The 20,169-nt window shown below is 40.6% G+C and overlaps 1 protein-coding gene across 1 annotated transcript in view; it reads left to right on the top strand.

Moving 5' to 3' along the window:
- Positions 1–766: 766 nt before the first annotated feature.
- Positions 767–20,169, top strand: part of COLQ (collagen-like tail subunit (single strand of homotrimer) of asymmetric acetylcholinesterase) — a gene marked incomplete at its 5' end in the record, with an annotated part of 24,359 nt that continues 4,956 nt past the window's right edge. Inside the window, 12 exons of the mRNA XM_009077038.1 lie at positions 767–871; positions 3,725–3,769; positions 4,421–4,447; positions 5,847–5,918; positions 8,264–8,326; positions 9,357–9,383; positions 9,993–10,037; positions 10,176–10,211; positions 11,136–11,216; positions 14,652–14,748; positions 16,524–16,663; positions 19,510–19,629. Coding sequence (XP_009075286.1) covers positions 767–871; positions 3,725–3,769; positions 4,421–4,447; positions 5,847–5,918; positions 8,264–8,326; positions 9,357–9,383; positions 9,993–10,037; positions 10,176–10,211; positions 11,136–11,216; positions 14,652–14,748; positions 16,524–16,663; positions 19,510–19,629 — 858 coding nt within the window. The remainder of the gene's footprint in view (positions 872–3,724; positions 3,770–4,420; positions 4,448–5,846; positions 5,919–8,263; positions 8,327–9,356; positions 9,384–9,992; positions 10,038–10,175; positions 10,212–11,135; positions 11,217–14,651; positions 14,749–16,523; positions 16,664–19,509; positions 19,630–20,169) is intronic.

Raw genomic sequence — 20,169 nt, 5'->3', positions numbered from 1 at the left:
ATAACCTGAGCACAATAAAATCACCTCTCACACCATCTGCCCCATGAAAACATGAACTAAAAGTCAGTCATTATGAGCAGGGTGGGAGCCATGTGAATTCACTGTGAGCAGTTTGTGCTTTGCAGTCTGCAGTCAGAGCTTTTCTGCAAAATCGCCTTTTACTTGAAAGCTGAAGATCAAATGTGATAATCCAGTGTTTCTGGCTCAGTGTTCATGTGTGTTTCCAGGGGAGATCACTTTTGTCACAGGCCATAAATAAGGCATTTTACTCACAGAAGCTTAATTTAGAGTCTGAAGATCAGACATTCACTGATCATTTAAGGCACTGGCTCTGATCTGCAGTGAATGAATGCCTACGGGTCAGTATTTTCTGGAGCGACGTTCACGCTGCCTATACTCTCCCTGAATGTAGTCTCTATTATTAGAGCAAAGACACTATTCTTGGAGAGGAGCTGCTACTTGCAAAGTGGGAAAGAGAGGGCAGGGTCAGGTCTAAGAATAGGCAAGGGTCCCATGCTGGCTCAGAGGGGCACACAGCAGCCTGGCTGCAATGTGCCCCTGTGAGAGGAGCATGGAGCAGGATGCTATGCTGAAGTGTTAATGTTCAAGCATCCATGAAGATAACCTTGTGACAAACCCTAGGCTTCTCCCTAAGGGAGTGAATGAGCTCTTTTGAGGCTATAGTGTGTGGTGGCTGGATTTTTATGCATTTTTCCAACAGACTACGTGGGGCTTCATGTTCACGCATATGTTTTATGTTTCATAGAATCTGTTTGACCTGGATATGAAAGAGTTGTGTCGTGAGCTCTGGATAATACAGGCTTCCTCTCTTCCTGAGTCACACTGTCCTGCAGGGCCTCCTGGCCCCCAGGTGAGTGATGCATTTGTAATTAAACCACATCATTCTCTCACTTGTTCCAAGGTCCTTACAAAGCTGTAAAACATCTGAAAATGCTCTTTACCACTTAATAGTCATACCAAGTTCTGGCTTGATTGCATTTTGATATGACTTTGCATAAGTCATGTAGGATTTTTACCCTATGTTTTCGTCTCTGCCTTGTATGCTTCAGTCTGTTTCAAGTGCACCCTTCTTTTTTGAGGAGTTTTACACTGGGTAGCACCTATCAAAAATATTGGAGGTGTAGTCACTTCCTTCAGAGGCTCTTTGTCAGTTTTTCCTTCGATTTAGACCCTGTTGTCCTTTTATGTGAGGACAAGAGCCTGTGGAGTGGATGCACAACAGGTGTAATGGACTTGAATGTTAGTGGAGCTCATATCTGAGAAGGCAAACACCTGCAATAAACATCAGAGACAAGGAGGGGCTCTAAAAGGGAAGTGGGGTGGGATTCAGAAGTGGGATCTCCTAGCTTGACCTGCAATATCTCTACCTCTGGCTTGCTGGGTAGCCTTGGACCAGTCTTTTTGACCTCACACCTCATTTTCTACACTTTATACATTCATAAATCTTCAGAAGGAGGTCAGAAATCTTAGAATCACAGAATAGTTTGGGTTGGAAGGGACCTTTAAAGGTCAACCCCTGTACAATGAACAGGGACATATTCAACTAGATCAGGTTGCTCAGAGCCCCTTCCAACCTGACCTTCTTCTGAGGCATTGGACCACCTCTGGGGGAAGGGTTTTGTGAACATCCCTGTAATGTGGAGAAGATTGCCCATTTGCATTTCCATTCCAGTTTGTTCCCTCCAAAGAAAAATGAATCTTTTTGTGTAGAGGTACTTCCAGTTTCTCCTGGGGCACAGGCACTCCCAATCTATGTGCTGTGCCTGGTTCTTTGGAACAATGATCAGTGCCAGTGTATTACAGTACAGCTGATAGAGCTAATGGAGCCTTTGATGCACCAAAGCTGTGACTGAGACTTTGGCAGCCTGAGAAGTTAAAAAGCACCCAAACACTAGTTTAAAACTGGACAAAAGTAAAGGTTTGGATCAAAGTAAAGATTCAGTTATGTAGCATAAAGGTTTGGTTTACTTATTTAGAAGACAGTACTTCAGAAGTTGCAAGGTGAAAGCTACATAATCTTTTCATAGAATCATAGAATGGTTTGGGTTGGCAAAGACCTTAAAGATCATCTTGATCCAACCCCCGTGAACCTTGTCTTTATTGTCCTGCCATTTCATCTTTGCTGAGATGATGAAGCAGATTCATTTAGCTTCTGAGTGATGAGGTATGTCAAGAAGTGATGGGAAGTGTCTGTCCAGTCCTGTGCTGAGAAAAGGCTTCTCTGTATTATGAAACAGCCCTGCAGTGTGGTTGGCCATGATCCAGAGTTACTGTACATGTGAAAGAAACTTTTGTCATTCCAGTCTTGTCTAGATGGTCTTTTTTTATTAAAAAATCCTCTTAATTCTACCTCTGACTTAAATTGGAAGAACATTAATGTTAGTTCTATTGTTCTACAAGGTCCACTGCTATAAATAATATTAATCTTGTAACCAAATGACCTATGATCCCTCCAAGAACATTTTTAAATAGAGCAGGCTGGCAGATTTTATCACAAAGGCAGACAGTAGGGTGGATATAACATGGCTTTGGAATTTTTAATTATAAATTCAGGGACTGTGTCTTGTAAAGAGACAATGCTAGAGCCAGCAATCCTCTGGGCAATACTTTTATTACAATGGCCACCTGCAAAGAAATACTGCCATTGCAAAAAGGCATCTAATAAATACTTCTGAGTTCTTTTCTCTTGTGGCTTGCATGACTTTCATAAGACTTTGAGAAGCTCATACTGTTGATTAATAGCTGAATTTTAACACTTTTTCAGAAAAAGGAGATTTGTAATGGTATAACTCCGAGTATAATTCCTCCCATGTGTAACCTAAGGTAAAATGAAAGAAAGAAGGTAAAATGAAAGAAAGAAGGTAAAATTTGGCTCTGAATCTAATAGGATGCATTCTGATTTACACTACTGAAAACCTAGAATAACTCTATTGACTAAAATAGCTGGAGTAATTTGCATTTGAGGGTACATTTTGCTCCTATTCATGAACAATTTGCATCACATTTTGGACAGTATAAGACAGCCAGAGTTGAAACCTGGAGTGAGCAATTTGTATGGTGAATCTAATGCTCCTCTATGCTGGCTCATGGGATTTTTTTCTTTAGTCATTCAAATATAAAAGGTGGTCTATGAGTCAAAGCATTGTAGAAGCAAAGCTGGGTTTAGGTTTTTTTTCTGAGAAGAAGTTCAAGGTCTCCTGGATTAAGAAGTCTCCTGAAAGGAGAATCAACCTCATTTGGGAGAACAAAGTATCTTCAGAATTCAAAAGTGGTGGAAACCCTCCATGTCCTTCCCACCCTGCAGAGCCCATCTGCATGTTTTATGCTACTTGCCTTACCACTCCTTTGGCTGACCTCCTTTGCCAGCTGATGCAGTGTTTCCGTGCCCTTGTTGTTGCTAATTCTTTGGGACTCCGATAACTTCTCATCTTTCATTTGCCCCAGGCCTGGTTTTTTTGCTGACCCTCTTCATCTATGAGATGCCCCTGAATTTCTCATGTCAGTCCAACTCTCCAGCCTGCCATTCAGCAGTGGCACAGATCTGGTATTTAGAGGCCACGTTCAAACATAATAACCAACACCTCAAACTTATGGATTCACACTGTACCCAGGAGACACCCACAGGGCCAAGGTTTGAGGGAAGGCAAGCAGCAGTGCCTCCTTACTAATGCAGTTTAATAATAGTGTTCACTTTTCTCCCTAGGGTCCACAAGGAATTCCTGGAATAATGGGACCAAAAGGGGAGAAAGTAAGTGTCTGTTGTTATGGAGTTTGATATGGTTTTGAGGGGCAAAGAAGGAGGGGAGGGGGTTCACTTTTTTCCTTGTCTGTCTAGTGAGCCTTATGGATAGGGGTATTTTCTTTAGTTTGAATGTAAAGCTGTGAATTGGTTTGAAGCTCTATTTTAAAACTTTGCCTTTCGGTGTTCATTTTCAGTCTTGAAATATTTTTTGTGGCTTCTCATGATACCTACCTCTGTATAGGGTATGCTTAAAGCAAGCACAAGTCAGCAATCTTCCTAATCTAAAAGTTCTCCCATGCAGTATGAATTGTATGGGGCACCTCAGGTATTAAAACTGGCCTATATGGTAAGTTATGTTTTCAGATCTGCAAAGCATTTGCTCCATAATGATGCTAAAAGAATCTTATACCTGAAGCTCGGCACACAGTTATGTGCTTTGTTATACAAGGTGATGACCGTAGAGACTGAGAACACAGGAAAGACAAAGGAGTTTTGATAAAGTAATTCTTCTCATTTTACATCAGTTAGCAAAGTCTTGAGCACAAAGATATTCCCAATGTTTTGTTTGGGTTTGTTTTTAAATATAAATGCATTGACTTATGAGCCACTGTGATTCATGTGGTGCCTACAAGAATAACATATTCCTTTCTCTGGCAGGGGGAGATTGGCAGGCCAGGAAGAAAGGTATGAACAAAGGTGCTGTCTCAGAAGCTCATCCAATACTTGACACATAGCAGCTTCTAGAGAAGAATGTAGACAACAGTTGAATAAAAATTAGCTAATGTTGAAGTTTAACCTGTTTGTGCACTAGTACTCAGGGTAGTTGGTAGGGTGTTCTCAGTGCAGAGCGGGAGAGCTGCCCCAGCAGGTTGGAATTCAAAGTTTTTTCTCAGTAAAAGCATGGAGACAAGTGAAACAAAGTGGGAAATACCAGAACTATGTCTCTGTAGACAAGAGAAGCAGAGTATTGGAGCTATCATAAAAGGTGTATCAAAAAAACCCCAAGCAAAATCAAACCTTTTACTCCTCCAAAGTCTAAACAAGACTCAGCCAATTACCCCGAAGGAGGAATAACCATTAAGGATTACACTTCCAGAATTTTGGCACCAATGCAATGTGCTGACTACAATTCTATGCTTGGTGACATATGAGCTGTGATATATTGTCAAAAATATGTGTCCCTACATGTGATGAAACAGAATACGTTATCTCAGCCGCTAAGTACATCCATTTAATGTAATTAACTTTAAAAGAAGACAGAAATGCAGGATGAAATCAGAGATATGCGGGGGGTAGTCACTAACCAGGAAAAGAAGTACCCTTCTAATAATATACCAAGGATTTTAGCACCTTTCTAATAATACCCAAAGGGTTTTGACATCAGCTACCAATCAGTAACTCAAACAAATACAAAACACATAAACAGAAAAGGTCATTTTCTTCAATCTATTTGCAAATGCCTTACAGTAAACAAATATATTCTTTATATAAATGCAACAATTCGAAAGAGTAATGTCTTGGAGAGAGTAACCCACCAACCTACAAGAATGTGCAAACTTCAATAACAGTAAATGAGCGCTTACTCTTCTGACAAAAACTAGTAGGTTCCAAAAGAGAAGTCTCTCAGGTTGGAAATAAAACAGTGTAACTCTTGTTATAACCTGTCTGGCCCAGGGGAGTTTGCTCTTAGCCCCAAATGTTATGATGCCAATTTCATATTAATCACATCATCAAGCAGTGCAAAGCAGGAGAATAGCACTAACCTGCAGCAATTCAGGAGATACTGCGAGTGATTTATAGACAGTAATTAAAACAGATAAATAACTGTATGTATGTAGTTATTGCTAGTGATAGAGTACTTAGCAAAGAGAAATTATAGCTAGTAATATGGGAATATTTAGAATAAGAAAAATAGTAAATAAAGTAGGAATATCTTTGTTAAAGGTTTAGTTCTACTCTTAACATGAATTAGATTCATGCTGATATAATTACATGCAGTTCTTTCTATCTCCTGTCTGTAATGTAGGGCTGCATGTAGGAATGGTGTTATATGAATCATTGTAATCGATGTTTTCCGTTCAAGGGCAGACCAGGTCCCCCAGGCGTCCCTGGGATGCCAGGACCAGTAGGATGGCCTGGACCTGTGGGACCGAAGGTAAGACTAAAATTCACATGGAATAACCTGTTCAACATCACAATCTGCACAGAACAGTTGTCTTGGGAAGTCTCTAAACAGCTATCTGCTGGAGGCTGGGAAGGTGTAGCAGTGCATGGACACTCTGTGCTTGTCCCATTTCTTACGCTGTTCTGCACAGACCTGCCCAGTCTAGGGTTAAGTTACTCCACCTTCAGCCCAACCCTTGTAGCACTTCTTATGTTAATTAAACAAGTCAAAGGGAAATTGAAAATCGACCTAATGCAGTCTCATTGATAGCCACCAGTGTCTCACAATCACACAAATCAGTATTTCTAAGCTAATCATCATTATGACTATTCTTTATGAGGATCTCTTTGCCTCAGGGTGTACTGTGAGCCCATGCCATCGGAGGGAAAACACCAGGCTGGTGTCAGTGGAAAGAGATTACAAACCGTGAGGATTGCTGATCACATCTCTTAAGTTTGTTCCCATACAAATAAACATACCTATTATTGTTATTAACCAACAACAGAGGAAATGACACAATGCTCTTTGCTACCGCAGTGTAGTTGCTTCATCTGTATTTATTATACAAAAGTTTCAGGACAGTTCGTTAATGAGTACTATCTTATGCAAAAGGTATACAGCTCTTCACAGGACTGTGGTTTATGGAGTTTCTACTGGGACTTTTGGGGTAACTTGAGTTTCTTCCATCCAATACACATTAGGCAAAAGGACTGCACACAATGCTTAATTTGAAGCTGCATTTTCCAGTAAATATTTGAGTCTTTGTTTGCTTTATGGAGGTTGATGCCCTTATCTCAGAAGATGTGGTGCAGTGGCTTTTGATACTGCAAGACTGATAGTAGGTGACTTCCGAATTCTTGTTGGGAAACAACCTTTCAAGATCTTCACAGCCTATGTTAGATGAAGGACATCATATACAGTGTGTGGGAATGTAGGCAAGCAACAAGAGAGTATGTACTTAGAAGAAACTGATGTTCACTTCAAACTGTGGGATGGGAAATGGTGTCCCCCACAAATGCAGTGTGTACTATGATTTCCTACAGTGGGAGCAATGAGGGCAGAGGGAAGGTTCAACCATCTCCTTCCTTCATAAACATTGAAGGAAGAGATCAAAGCAGACAAAAAACTCATTCACCTGACCTTTCCTCACATAGGCTTTAGTTTTATTTATGCAGTCTTCCTAATTTTGATTTAATCCACTCTGTCTATTACTATGCTTTTTCATCACACTCCTAGAAGCACCCCTCACATTCAGTAGTAATGCTTTTTCCTATAGTTTGACTGCAAGTCCTACTTGCTGTTTGATTTGAGTTCCTCTGCTTTTATTGTCTCCTCTCATACTGGTCTCCTGTTCTTTAGATAGGTTCACCATTTCACTTCTTCTGGTCTTTACAAAGATGGGTTTCCTGTCTGTTAGTGGAAGCTCTAGTTGAACACAGACCTGCAGGTCTCTATGCTCAATTCCATTGGTTGTGCCTCCCTTTCCTTTCACCCCATCTCTGATTTTCTCAGGCTTCCAATACTCATTTTCACTGTAGACATTTGCTGCATCCTTTTCTTGCTGTAAATATTCAGTAAGATGCTGTTTGGGGATTTTTCTTCTCATATCCACCCCTGTGCCTGCTGTTTCTTCAGCTGGATCTCTTTATTTGTCTTCCCTTTCTTTGACTCAGCCTTAGTTTGGTCCTTATTTCTCCTACTTTGTTTCTTCAAGTCTTTTCTGAACTTCTTTGGGGCCAGTAGCCAACATGAAAATCCTCTCCATTTCTAGGACAGTGAAAGCTGAAGGAGAATTGAGTGCCAAATTTATCCTGCTACATGTCTGGGGGTCTACTCTGTACATCGTGCTAGATATAATTACCTGACTGCAACCAGAGAAGTTGTTGTAAAGTTTTTCATGATTTATTGGCTCCAAATGACTGTATAGCACAGGATGATTCAGAACAACAATAAAGGTAGTCGCTATGCCTGCCCAAGCCATAAGGCATGCAGCAAAATACCTCTCTTTTCTGCAACTCAGTGGAAATGATGTGTAGAGACAATGTACTTTCACACAGAAAAGAACGCAGTGCTGATGGTGATTTCTCCTTTAATAACATTTGGCAAAACTGAAGCACAAGTTACTCACACAAGAAAATGCAAACAGAAGATTACCATAACATAGGAGGACTCAGGCAGGATACCACTGCAATGTACACCTCTGACTACAGTACTATACCAATATCAGATTTATCCCAACTATTTGACACAAAACCTGAACCGTCAAACTGTCAGACATTCTAACATGACCTCGGCAGAGAGCCACAATCAATAACTCTCTTTATTGACCCCTTTAGGGTGAAAAGGGAGAGTTGGGTGTGATGGGATTGCCAGGTACAAGAGGACCAATGGGCTCCAAGGTTTGTTAACCAAACACTGCATTTTCAGACATTGGTTTCTAATGCTCTGCTGACAGCTGCTTCCCTCATGAATTTGCTGGAAAGCATTTATCAAGAGATATCCTTTCTAATACAGCTAAAAAGATATCTTCTCCATCAAGCAAGTTTATGTTGTCTGGTTGAGCTTGGCTGTGTTTTTGGCTTTTCATAAAAATGCTTTGGTATAAATTATTGTAATTTATTTTAAAAGCAAACTCACATATAATTGTATCCCACTATAACAATGGAGTTCTTAAGCATATCTGCAGCATTAAATCATGTCTGCAATGTTTTCCACCCACCTCATAAGGCTGTGGAGATCATTTTGGTCCTCTACTAAAACTAGGCCTATGCACTGACAGTTGGATATAAGCACAATTTGGTTTGAATGTTCCAGTATCTGCACATCATTGTCTATAGCACAGACCTCTGCTTTTACAAATTTAAGCCACAACATTCTAAGGAACTTGGAAAAAATTATGTAATCAGTTTATCCAAATAAAGGACTGGAAAGAAGAGCTGGACACTGTTGTTTATTGTATGTTTCTCTAACAGAAACAGTTTTATATTAATATTCACATTAGACTACTTAAGTATAACTTAAGAATGTTCCATGGTGGAAAACAATAACAACAAACAACCAAAGAAAGCAGAAGAGGAAGATTATTGCTAAAATTATTTTAGATTATTAATTGTGACAGCTCAGGCTTTATTCACTTTCAGTTACATTTTATTTCCCTGGTTTCAATTTTAAAGCAATATCAAACCTGCTGGCTTTAACTGGCTTTTACACACTGGCTTTTGGGCTGAGTTGTCTCACCTTTGATTCATATTTCACTGTTCTGTTTCAGTGCAATTTTAGGAGCTATAAATATTCATTTGCATTTACAAGTTGATGCAATTAATTATTTGTGCTTTGTTCTTTCTCTTCACTTCAAAATTTGAAAGTCCAGCTTCTTGGGTGATCTTGAAAGAGAGAAGCACTTATATATCTATCATTCATTCCCTTTAGGGTTTTCCTGGAACTAGAGGAGAAAAGGTCAGTGTGACAATAAATAATGTGTAATTTAATATTTGGAAACTGTTATGAAAAAAAACCCAGTAACTGTAGAAATGAGATTGAATTTTGATGAAGTCTCAAGGTCCCACTGAGAAATGAAAACGTGTCAAGAAGGAGCACAGGCTTGTGGCTTGGGCTGGGACTCTGAAGAAGGGAATTTTATGCCCTGTCATGTGAACAGTGCATTTCACTACAGTTTCCCTATCTGTAGAGTGACTCTAACAATCCTTAGTTGTTGGTCTGGCTTAGTTAGGTGACACACACTATGGTGTGGAGACAGTTTTTACTGTAAGACTTTACAGTTGGACCTGAACTGGGGAAATGAAGCCAACTGGGGAAAAAAATCAAGTTTGGAAGTATTATGTCCAGGAAAGCATGTATTTAATGTAATTAACTGGGGAGTCTTTTTTTCTACAAGCCTTACTCTTGATTCTGTTATAATACCAATAATGAACCAAATACCTCACTCTGAAGATATAACTGTATTCTGCTTGACTTCAAGTAACACCTCAAGTAGGAAAAATACTTTTGGTTTTTCCATGAAATGGTAGTAATTAAGCATGGTGCTTCCATGATATCTCTCTCCAGGGTTCCAGAGGTGACAGAGGTGACAAAGGAGTCAAAGGAGACCAGGTAATTTTCTTTTTGAGATGGCTGTGAGCTTTAGCTCACCAATATCATAGCATTTGTTTTAATTCCTCCTAAAGAAAGTGGTACTGTGTCAAAGATCACTACACATTTTCTGATGATTCTTCTCCTTTGACATTGCAGGGAGAAACAGGCTTCCCTGGAATGCTGGGACAAAAAGTAAGTGGGCATGATGTGTTGCAGAGTTGTGTTAAATGCTGACAGAGGGTCAGTGAGTGGCTTCAGGGTCTTCCTGGAAAGTGTAAGACATTGAAGGTCTTGCTTGATTCAATGACCAACACTGCTTTGACTTGATCAAATTCTTTAGGCTTTTTAGCTCAGGAGAAAACTCTCAGATTTAGCTGTTTGCTGTTAGTTTCTCTTTTTTCTTCCCCAGATCATTGGTTTCGTTATACTCTTCCTCCTGTTTAACATATCCAGACTCTTGATTATAAATTCCTAACTGCCCTGATCGTTTGCATTTTATTCACTTGAAGATAATAAATATTTCCTTCTTGATACTCTGACTTGAAATGGCTCTACTATAAATAGCAGTGATAACTCTGAACAGTTTTTATGTTGTTGTTTTTCTGTAATTGAAAACCAATCAAAATTAAGATGTTGGCTTATGGAAAACTTAAAGGAGGACAATTTTTTGACATAATCACATCATATCTCTGAAATTAGGATAAAGAAATAATAGTTGCTTCTAAGGAACTTAGTAGATGAGCGAATTCACCTCCCTTTCTCTGAGTATCTTCATTACATGCTCATCTGAACAGCAAACCAAGATATTGCCAAGGGTTTGGAGAGTTTTGCTAGCCTTGACCTCTCCAAGTCTCTGAGCATGTTTCTGCCCTCTCCATTTGACCTTCTCTTTAAGAAGGGATATTTCAGGGATATGTGGGAAAATTGTAAGGCATGTTTTTTACTTTATGTCTGTTTTAAAATGCTTTCTTTTAATTTGGGATTTCTGAGAAAGAAAAGGTGCTAGAGTTTCCTAGAGGAATCATGTGAATGAAAGCACTGTCCATCTGCTGTCTTGTATTAGGCAGGTTTAACCATGTATTTACATCTTGCTTCCTTCCCTCCACACCCACCAAGGGAGAGATGGGCCCCAAGGGACAATCTGGAGTACCAGGACACAGAGGACCTATAGGAAGACCTGGAAAACGAGGCAAACAAGTAGGACCATGGTGTTTCCTCTTCCTATGACTCATGACATCTGTGTGACTGTGTGTTCTGTGCTTTCATGGTGCCATGCACATTATCATGTGAGGAGCAGAAAGAAGTCCTGAGACACCTCACATGTATGTGCAGGCTACACAAGAGTTAAAGTCCCAGCTTTAGGGCTAGAGCTTTATCTGTAGCTTGGAGCTCCCTGGCCCTGTAGCATGGCAAAGTTGTATTTTTCCTTTCTTGGTAACAGACTCATTTACTATAACCTGAGTAGATTTGGAACACCTCCTTTGAATCATAAGCAACACAGAGCTACAGTCCCAGCCCCACTTGATGGCTAGAGAGCTCAAAATTATGCTGGCAGAGCTATATTTTCAGACTTTCAGGAGAATTGTAAAGACCAGGAATCGTGTGTAAATTGGATACTGCACTATAGTATTTTCCAAGGAGCAGGGAACCATACTGGTATAGTTACCTGTTCAGGTCACCAAATGGGCCTCTGTGAGTGCACCTTTCCTTTTGTATTTATTTTAAGCATTTGATATTGGGGGTACAAAGGAGACCAGTTCCTGCTGCTCTGAATTGTCACCTACAGAGCCTGTTTCTGCTGCCTGACAGGAAAGGGAAACTGTCCTTGCTACACTGACATTGGTGTTAATGTACATCTGCTCAGGTACAGGAGCTTGTAGACTTGATGGTCAATGGACTTAGCTGAAAGTGCTTTATTCGCCATCTGTTTACTCCCAGTCTTGCACAGAGAGATGCATACCAGTTTCACTGCTGCTCTGATGCCATCAGCTAATGTCTGAAGTGGTAGAATAGCCAGTGTGGGGAAAAATTAAAAGCTGGGTGTTAGGGAGGGAGTAACAGGTCCCCAGGTAAGGAGGGTATGTGCAAAAAATGTCTGCTAGATGACCCACAAGAAATATTTTTTTGTCCTAGATTTGTCAGGTTTTAAAAGCTGATGTGTGCTCTTTGCTGGTTTGTTTTTGGTTTGTCTTTTTTTCTCTTTTTCTTTTCTTTTGCTAAATTCTGTTCCTATGTCCTGCCGAAGTACTATGCACAGAATATCTTTCCATAGCATGAGGCAAAGAGAGGATGCAGTGCCTGCAGATAACTTGAACACAGTACACTCCTTACTTGACCTTAAATGTTTTGTCACATTACACAGTCCCTTAAACAAAAAGTGGTGACATAAAGCATATCATAATTTAAGGCAACAATCAATGTGCCCAAAAGAACTGTAGTCTGGCCCTAAATTGGCATTTCTAGTTCCAAGGCTCAATACACAAACCCCTTTCTGGTGCCCTGAAAGTAACTTCAGAATTGATCTTCTGCCTGAAAACCAGTTTCCTTCTCTGTAACTGGTGAACCAGCTATTTCCTTTTCTTCTTTTCTAATCCTTTGAAAAAGCTGAAAAGTGGCATTTTAAAAGCTCTGTGAGTCTGGCTGCCACCTTTAAGTGCTGTGTTTGTCTAGCTGCTAGTTCAGCTGAGAGGATAGTTTGCATCAACATGGGGCCATTTCCTGTCTCTTGATCCAGCTGACATGCCTAGATAAAAGCAGCTAAATTAGGAAGGTGTCACTTCCACTTCCATTTTGAGATACATCTTGATTAGCTCGCTGACTTCTTCAACTCTCCCCTGCCTCTGGGGCAGGCTCTTCCTAAAAGGTGGCCAGGGGGTGGGAGTCACAAGTCACAGCCTCTCTGCTGCTAACTGACACCTAACACCCAACTGACCCTAAGGATCGCGTTTAGGGTTTCAGTCCTGATAAGGAGGAATGACTTAGGTCTTTTGATAGTTACTCTGAAAAAAAGGAAAGGAATATAAATACTATCAGTGGGAAAAGCTTCTCTGAATGCCATGTGAAAAGAAACAAGGCAAAAATATTTAGTACAAATCCCTGCCATTATTATTTAAACTCTGTGGGCAAAGCAGGGGAGCATTAAGCAATCATTCCTCCAAACCAGGAGACACAGAAAACAGCTCGTTTTCAGGCACACACTTCTGACTGGCGCTGGCTTGCCTCTGCCAGATTGCTGTTGTGTGGGAAAGAGATTTCCCACAGTCTTCTTTGGGGTTACAAAATCTTGGTCTGCTAGTTCTGTGTTGCATAATGTAAGAAGTAATTAGATATCAGCATTGCTGACATTCACATAAATCCTGGAATATTTTGATGGCACAGATCTTACCTAACAGGATTAAACAAAGCAAATATTCAGTTAGTTCTTTATGGGCCATGGCAAAATCAGTCTTCCTCAGCTGAAATGGTGCAAGTGACATTCAAATGTATCCATGGGATATAACATAACAATCGTTTTAGCATATATCACTATATATGATTCATTACTCTTAAATTAGACATGCAACCATTCAACATACACCTCTGAATGCACATTAACCTGGAATTACTGTCTTCAAGGAAATCATCTCCTTTGTCACTAAAGAAATCTTGCACAGTACACATAATTTTCATTATGCTAAATAATGTATGCTGTTACATAAAAGTCAAATCAGATACTTAAACTTTTAGCTACGTAGTACACTTCTGAAATATAAAGCTGGGAAATCCAAACCTTGGAGAGTACATGAGCAGGAAGATAAATATAGTTATTTTTAATAAGTGTCACCATATTAAATTCATGAGCAAAAATAGGAAGGTGCTGAACTGCTCTAGGGTGAAACTTCCAAATGCCTAAGGGTATGGTTGCACAAACAAGCTCCCATGAGGTCAATTAGGGCTGATTTTACAGCATATTAGCTATTGTATAGTAACTGTGTGTGAACTCCTCTCCCATAGGTAATTTTATAGCATTTTGACTTCTTGACAGGGTACCAGAGGGACATCATTTGTCAGCATGGTGTGGCAACACTCTAGCTTGCACTTTGTAAAGCCAAGCCCTTGCTTGCCGTGCAATGATTTGTTAACATAAATATCCCATGGCAAAAGTCAAGGAGATACAGGAGTCCAGGCATCTAAAGCACTTCTGAAAATACTGTGGGCTTCAAAGTCTTTAGTGTGCTACTGAAAAACTGCACCCTGAGACTTGGAAATGTAACTGTGGAAGCCCTTGACAACTCCTTGGTGATTTTCCTCTTTCTTTCTGGGCTGCACTGACTCCTAGAGAGCTACTAGGGGTAAAAAGGCATTCTTAAAGACAGGCTATGAAATTTTTGAAGTCAGAGCAGGGTGATTCCTGACTCCTCAGAGCAGATCCCTGTGACTGTTCACATTTGGGAGCAGAATTCCTGCCTGGGCATGCCTTTCCATCTCTATGTAGGAGAGCACCTCCTCCCTGGAGCTGCGACTGTGAAGCTCATGCTGCATGCTTCTATTGGAAAATATCTTGCATTTCTTGAAAGGGAAGTCAGTGCTGGCTGGAAGAGCTTGTGTGCTATTAGTATTTTAGCAAATAAATGGATGTGTCCTCTCTCCTAGGGTCTAAAGGGAGACATTGGACCTGCGGGTGTCATGGGTCCACCTGGAAGGCCTGGTCCTACTGGCCAGCCAGGCCCCCCTGGACCTTCAGGATTAGGTAAGCAGAAGATGAGGTCATCTCCTAAAGAGTGTCCCTGTTCCCCAGCCCCTGGGAACTCACCCTGTACACATAGGCCCCTCTGCAAAAAGTGCTCCTCCATGGAGGCAAAGAGAGGATTTCTCCTGAAGGCAGGTCATGTCATCCTTGTCCATTTTAAGGACTCTACACCTTACTTTAAAGCCTACATTGTGGCTTCTGATATTTCAAACAAAACCAAAAGTAAAACCTATGTGGTTCCTGTGGGATTTGGGTAGATGGGGCTGATGAGAAGCCATATGGCAGGCTTGGAGAGACTAGGTAATCTCCATCATCAAAGATCTGCTGCCTCTCTATATATCCTGGCTTACAGTGAAAGACTGATTTCTAATCAGCCAGGACATGCTCACCCTGTGCAGCTCTGTAAGAGAAAAAACAGATGAGACTTAAGTCACAGTGGCATTAAGGAAAGAAGGGAAGAGAAGGGAAAGGGATAGGAGTCAGAGGAAAAAAAAGAGCAGTGGAGAAAACTCTATAAAAAAGTGCTTGAGACCTCTGCTTACTGCATTTGTGCATGTTGTAGAAATCATGAGAAAAATCTTGTAACTGATAATTGTACAGCTTCAAAGCTGGGCATGCACATGAACCCTGGGCAGCTTGTGAGACTAAGCACAGACATGAATACGTGTCCAACACGTGACAATATGTGACCCACAATGCACAGTGACAGTGAATCCTCAGGAGGGGTTTTCTCATCCCTGGTATATACTAAAGTATCTGCAAAGAAAAGCAAAACCAGCTGGAAGCTACTGTTGCTTCAAATGTACAGCAGCTGCTTGTGCTACAGTCGATCTGTTCAATATCCCCTTCCATTTTGCTTTCCCTATTTCTTCTCTTGCTTGCATCTGTGGACAGGAGGCTTCTTCTTGTGGTGGCATGGAAATGGTTCTCCTGTGAAGCTGGCCATAGCTTCAGAGTCTTCATCTATGTCTCATGTCTCCCATCATGAAACATATTTGCTTGAGTAAATTAGCTGGAAGTTTTCAGAGGACAGAATTTTCACTGTGCTGATGGAAAGGCAGCCAGGATCTTGAGATTGTTTTTTAAAGGCTTTATTCCATCCACAGAAAGTTTATGTGTCAGGCTTGTTAATCTTTTCCCTCTAGAATATAAATTCTGTTCCTAAAAGACATTTCTGTAATGATGTCACTGCTTTCAATATGAACATGTTGGCTCATAGTCCAGTTCTGCAGAGCACTGCATCCTTGGTGAAGTTTGAAAGTCAAAAATCAGTTGGGTTTTTTTGAATGTTTGATTGTAAAACTCCTCTGTTCCTAATGGGTTTTCTCGTACAGAAACCAGCATTCTCAAGTGGTTATACAAATGCACAAGTCTGATGTGTTGTGAATGTATACAGAGACAGATACTACAAAACTTGGTGCATAGGTGCTGTAGAGTTTTCTGTGTGTTCATCCTGTCCTGAATTTCTGTAGCTTCAAACAGGCTGACATTTATTCTAAGCAAATGATTCCTCTGTAAAGTTTGTAGAAAAATTTGAGAGGCAATCTGAAATAATATGACTGTGGTACAAACTGGAGTCTTTCTCCTGGTGTACTGGAACAGGTATTCCTGGTAATCGTTCTCCTCAGTTCCCAGTGGATTTGCTGGGAGATGTCTATAGCTGAAAACTTGGGTGAATGCATTTATCCACCTGACCTGTACTTTTCCCACTAAGGCTGTTTTTGTGTTTCATGTATTAACTTCATAACAAAGCAAACCGGTACTTTGCTTCCTAGGGCAATTTGCAATAGGACCAAAGGGAGAACGAGGACTTCCAGGGCCTCCAGGGAGATGTCTCTGCAGAACACCACAACATATGAGTAACCCCTCATATGAAGAATCTCTGTTTGGACACAGCTATCCAAAAGTTCCTGCCGTAAGCAGAATTTCTGGGAGGGGATGTGAGCGGTTCTTAAGTGCTTTTATTACAAGAGGTGGTTTACTCACTAATATTTTATATGTCTGTGTGTGGGCAATGTGTTATTTCTGGTATCCAAAATCTCTGAGATCCCGTTGGTGCAAAAAAAGTTTGGTCTCATAACTAGTCTAAGTGTTGTGTGATCAGTGTGCTGAAATGCAGCTGTTTCAAACCATCACTAAGGTAGCATGTGTTTAGAAACCTTTTTTCAAGCCTGAGGATGCTCTCTTTCATCTCCCACTATACATATATGATTTGTTCTTTTTATTTCATTAAATCAAGATGTATTTCAGATTGGTCAGTGAAGTAAGCATCTTTTTCTTGCTTTTTTAAAAAAATATCTTCTTCTGCAAAAGTGGTGATTTCAGAATTGAATATTGGGGTCAAACATTTTACATATATGGTAGAACTTTCTCCCAAAGCATAGGCCCTGTACCTTGAACCAAACAGGAGTTTCTACAAAACATGGGAGTCAGGCTTCTGAGCTCCTTTCTGTAGACAAACTGTTTATATAGCTAATTTTTATCTCTGGCCTTGAAAGCATTTTTATGAGCAAATTGGACAAAATGCTTTAAAGGACAGGTCACTGGCAGAAAGTGACCTAGCAATTTTTTGTCTGATATCTTTTGGGCTTTGTAAATACTATTTATGTACTTTTGCTTTTGTTGGGCCGTGCATTATTATTCTGTGCATTGTAGCACTTAGTGAGCAATGAAGATGCTACCTTGCTGCTGTGTACCAGCATATTCCAGCCACTCCACTCGTGCAAGTGGAAACTGCAGTGCCTGATTGTCTCTGAACATCAATCAGCAGCAATTAGGTCTGTTAACATTCCCATCTGTCACGTTGTCAGGAAGCTGTTACAGTGTGTGAAAGGAACATACAACACTGCATTAAACTGGGTCATCGAACCCACTAATCTGCATGTGTGTTGCAATCCTTGTCAACTGCTTCCTCCTCCCAGTCTGTGTTGCATTACAAAGAAAAAGTGTCCTGTTGTTTTTAAAACATAACGGTGAGAGAAGAAAATGCTGAAATAAAGGTGTATGTCCCACGACACTGCATGCTATGGCATCAAAGCCATGTACTTCACAGCGTGGAGAACTCATAGGAGCTCATAGTCTCACAATATTCTGTGTAGGTCTTATTACCTACTTACCTTATTACTTATTACTTATAGGTTCATATTAGATCTTAAAGACAGTAATGAGAGTGTAACTACCTAAGATATAAGTACCGTACGCTATCGCTATGAGCCCTCACTTGATGATGAAGTGCCATTTTGTTCTCAGGAAGGCAAGATGGCAAAGAGGCAAGGCTCAGCTCTGGAAGGGGAGCACTTGTAGAGCAGCACTCCCCTTTTGCCTGCCCCATTTGTTTTAATCCCTTGAGTGTACAGAGCAGGAGCTTGAACACTGCTATTATTTATTCTGTTCAGACCCCAGTGTAGCAGCTTTGAAGCCTGCCTTGTACCACTTGAAAACTGGTGGGGTTTCTATAGCTGGACATGAAAAAGACCCAGAGACAGTGCTCTGTGCCCTGTCCCTGGTGTTGTGTGGTTTACCAAACCAGCATCCAACTGCAGCTCATCCTCAGCTGCCACCCACATACCCACCAGCTCCTCCAGTGCCAGCACTGCCAGAGCAGGGGAGAGGCTGAGAAACAAAGTGCTGTTTTTCCATCACTGGCTAAGATTCATTCCTTTTTTTAAATCTTTCTGCAATTTCAAAGGCCAGCATCTGTAGCAGAGTTTCAGAAAGCACAGATCTGCTATTGATTTCAAGAGAAATTGGGGCTCTGGGCCTGGGCCTTGAGCTCCTGAACACAATTACAGAATCAGTTCTTTGCTGGCTTCCTCTTTCTTTGCTTTCTTTCATTCAAGCTGAAGGCATTTTTATTCAATGCCTCTTTAATGAAATTGGCCTTTGTCCAGGGCTATGGGAATATTCTGCTATGTAAAAAATTCAGGGTAATTTGTTTTAAAAAAAGCCAATTTTTTTAATGCTGGTGGGAATCAGGCTCAGCCCTAAATCCATTTTGCTCAGAAGCACTCCATTTGCTTTTTCTTAATTTAAAAATTGTTTGAATCTTGCTAAAATTAAATTGATTAAGCTGCTGAAGGAAGAGATTATTTCCTAATGCCCCTTACAGCCAATTTCAGTGGCTGAGACATTAAAAAATGGGTAAGAGAGGAGCTTGTCCTACTTTTTCAATTTCGAACTTTTTTTTTTTCTGTTTAATTGGAGACTTGGCTTTAGACCAGAGTATATGCATATAAAGAAACATGCATTTTAATGTCAATTAAATCTAAACAAAGTACAAAGTAGTAAAAGATAAGTGAAGGTTGCATTAAGCTATGCATTATTGATTTTGTAGCCATGAGCATACCTAAAAATGTTATAGACAAACCCACAAAAAGCACTCATGCCTGTATGGATTTTGCAATTGTTCAAGCATCTAATCATTTGAGCACATGACAGCTCTTTTAAGCAATGATTATGCACCAGTATTTACATGATCTTTACCTGTGGAAGTGCATTTTGGGCCATTGGAGGGGGGCCATTGGAGCCACAGCTAGGTGCTTGGGGAAACTCATATCCCTTCTTACCAGGAGCCTCTTGTGATCTGGCAGTCCATGGGTATAAGTTCTCACACCACCCTGTTTTTGAAGACAACCCAACCTTTTTTCTGTGTAATTATTTACCTATTTGCAGATACATACGTCAGTTGGTAAAAGTAGATTCTCAGACAGTCCAAAAAAATTCTTGAGAAGGTTACCAATCACCTCTTTTTCTGTGCCCCAGATTTTTGTGGTGAATAATCAAGAAGAATTGGACCGGTTAAACACAGAAAACGCCTTAGCTTTTAGAAGAGATCAGAGATCTTTGTATTTCAAGGATACCTTTGGATGGCTCCCAGTCCAGGTGAAAATATGACTGTGATATCAGAAAACTCGTGAGTGTATGTTTCATTTTGAAATACAGAACATACTTCCGTACTTAAAGTGTCATACGGAATCAATTAAGCAAATGGAGAAAAAGCTCATTTTTGGGCACTGCCACAACTGTACAAAGAATCATAGAATTTTAGGTGTTGGAATGGACTTTAGAGATCATCTAGTCCCAACCCACCCCTGCCATGGGCAGGGACACCTCCCCACTAGACCAGGCTGCTCAAGGCTTCATCCGACCTGGCTTTGAACACTGCCAGGGCTGGGGCTTCTACTACCTCCCTGGACAACCTCTGCCAGTGTCTCACCACCCTCATAATTCTGTGAATCTTGTTCACAGGAGTCTTAATTACTGAGGTGTTAACTCAGCAGTGTTGTAGGTTTTGCTAACCTTCCTGTGAACCAGGTTCCACTGGTGAATGAACCAGGGCAGAGTTCTGCGAATTAAGATAGTAAAGAGTGGTTTTTATTTAATACCAAGGTACAAAGTTGCAGAACACAAACCCTGAAAACC

The sequence above is a fragment of the Acanthisitta chloris genome, unplaced genomic scaffold, assembly GCF_000695815.1.
Source record: "Acanthisitta chloris isolate BGI_N310 unplaced genomic scaffold, ASM69581v1 scaffold12376, whole genome shotgun sequence".
In the NCBI taxonomy this organism is placed as follows: Eukaryota; Metazoa; Chordata; class Aves; order Passeriformes; family Acanthisittidae; genus Acanthisitta; species Acanthisitta chloris.
This window is presented reverse-complemented; position numbering and strand designations above follow the sequence as displayed.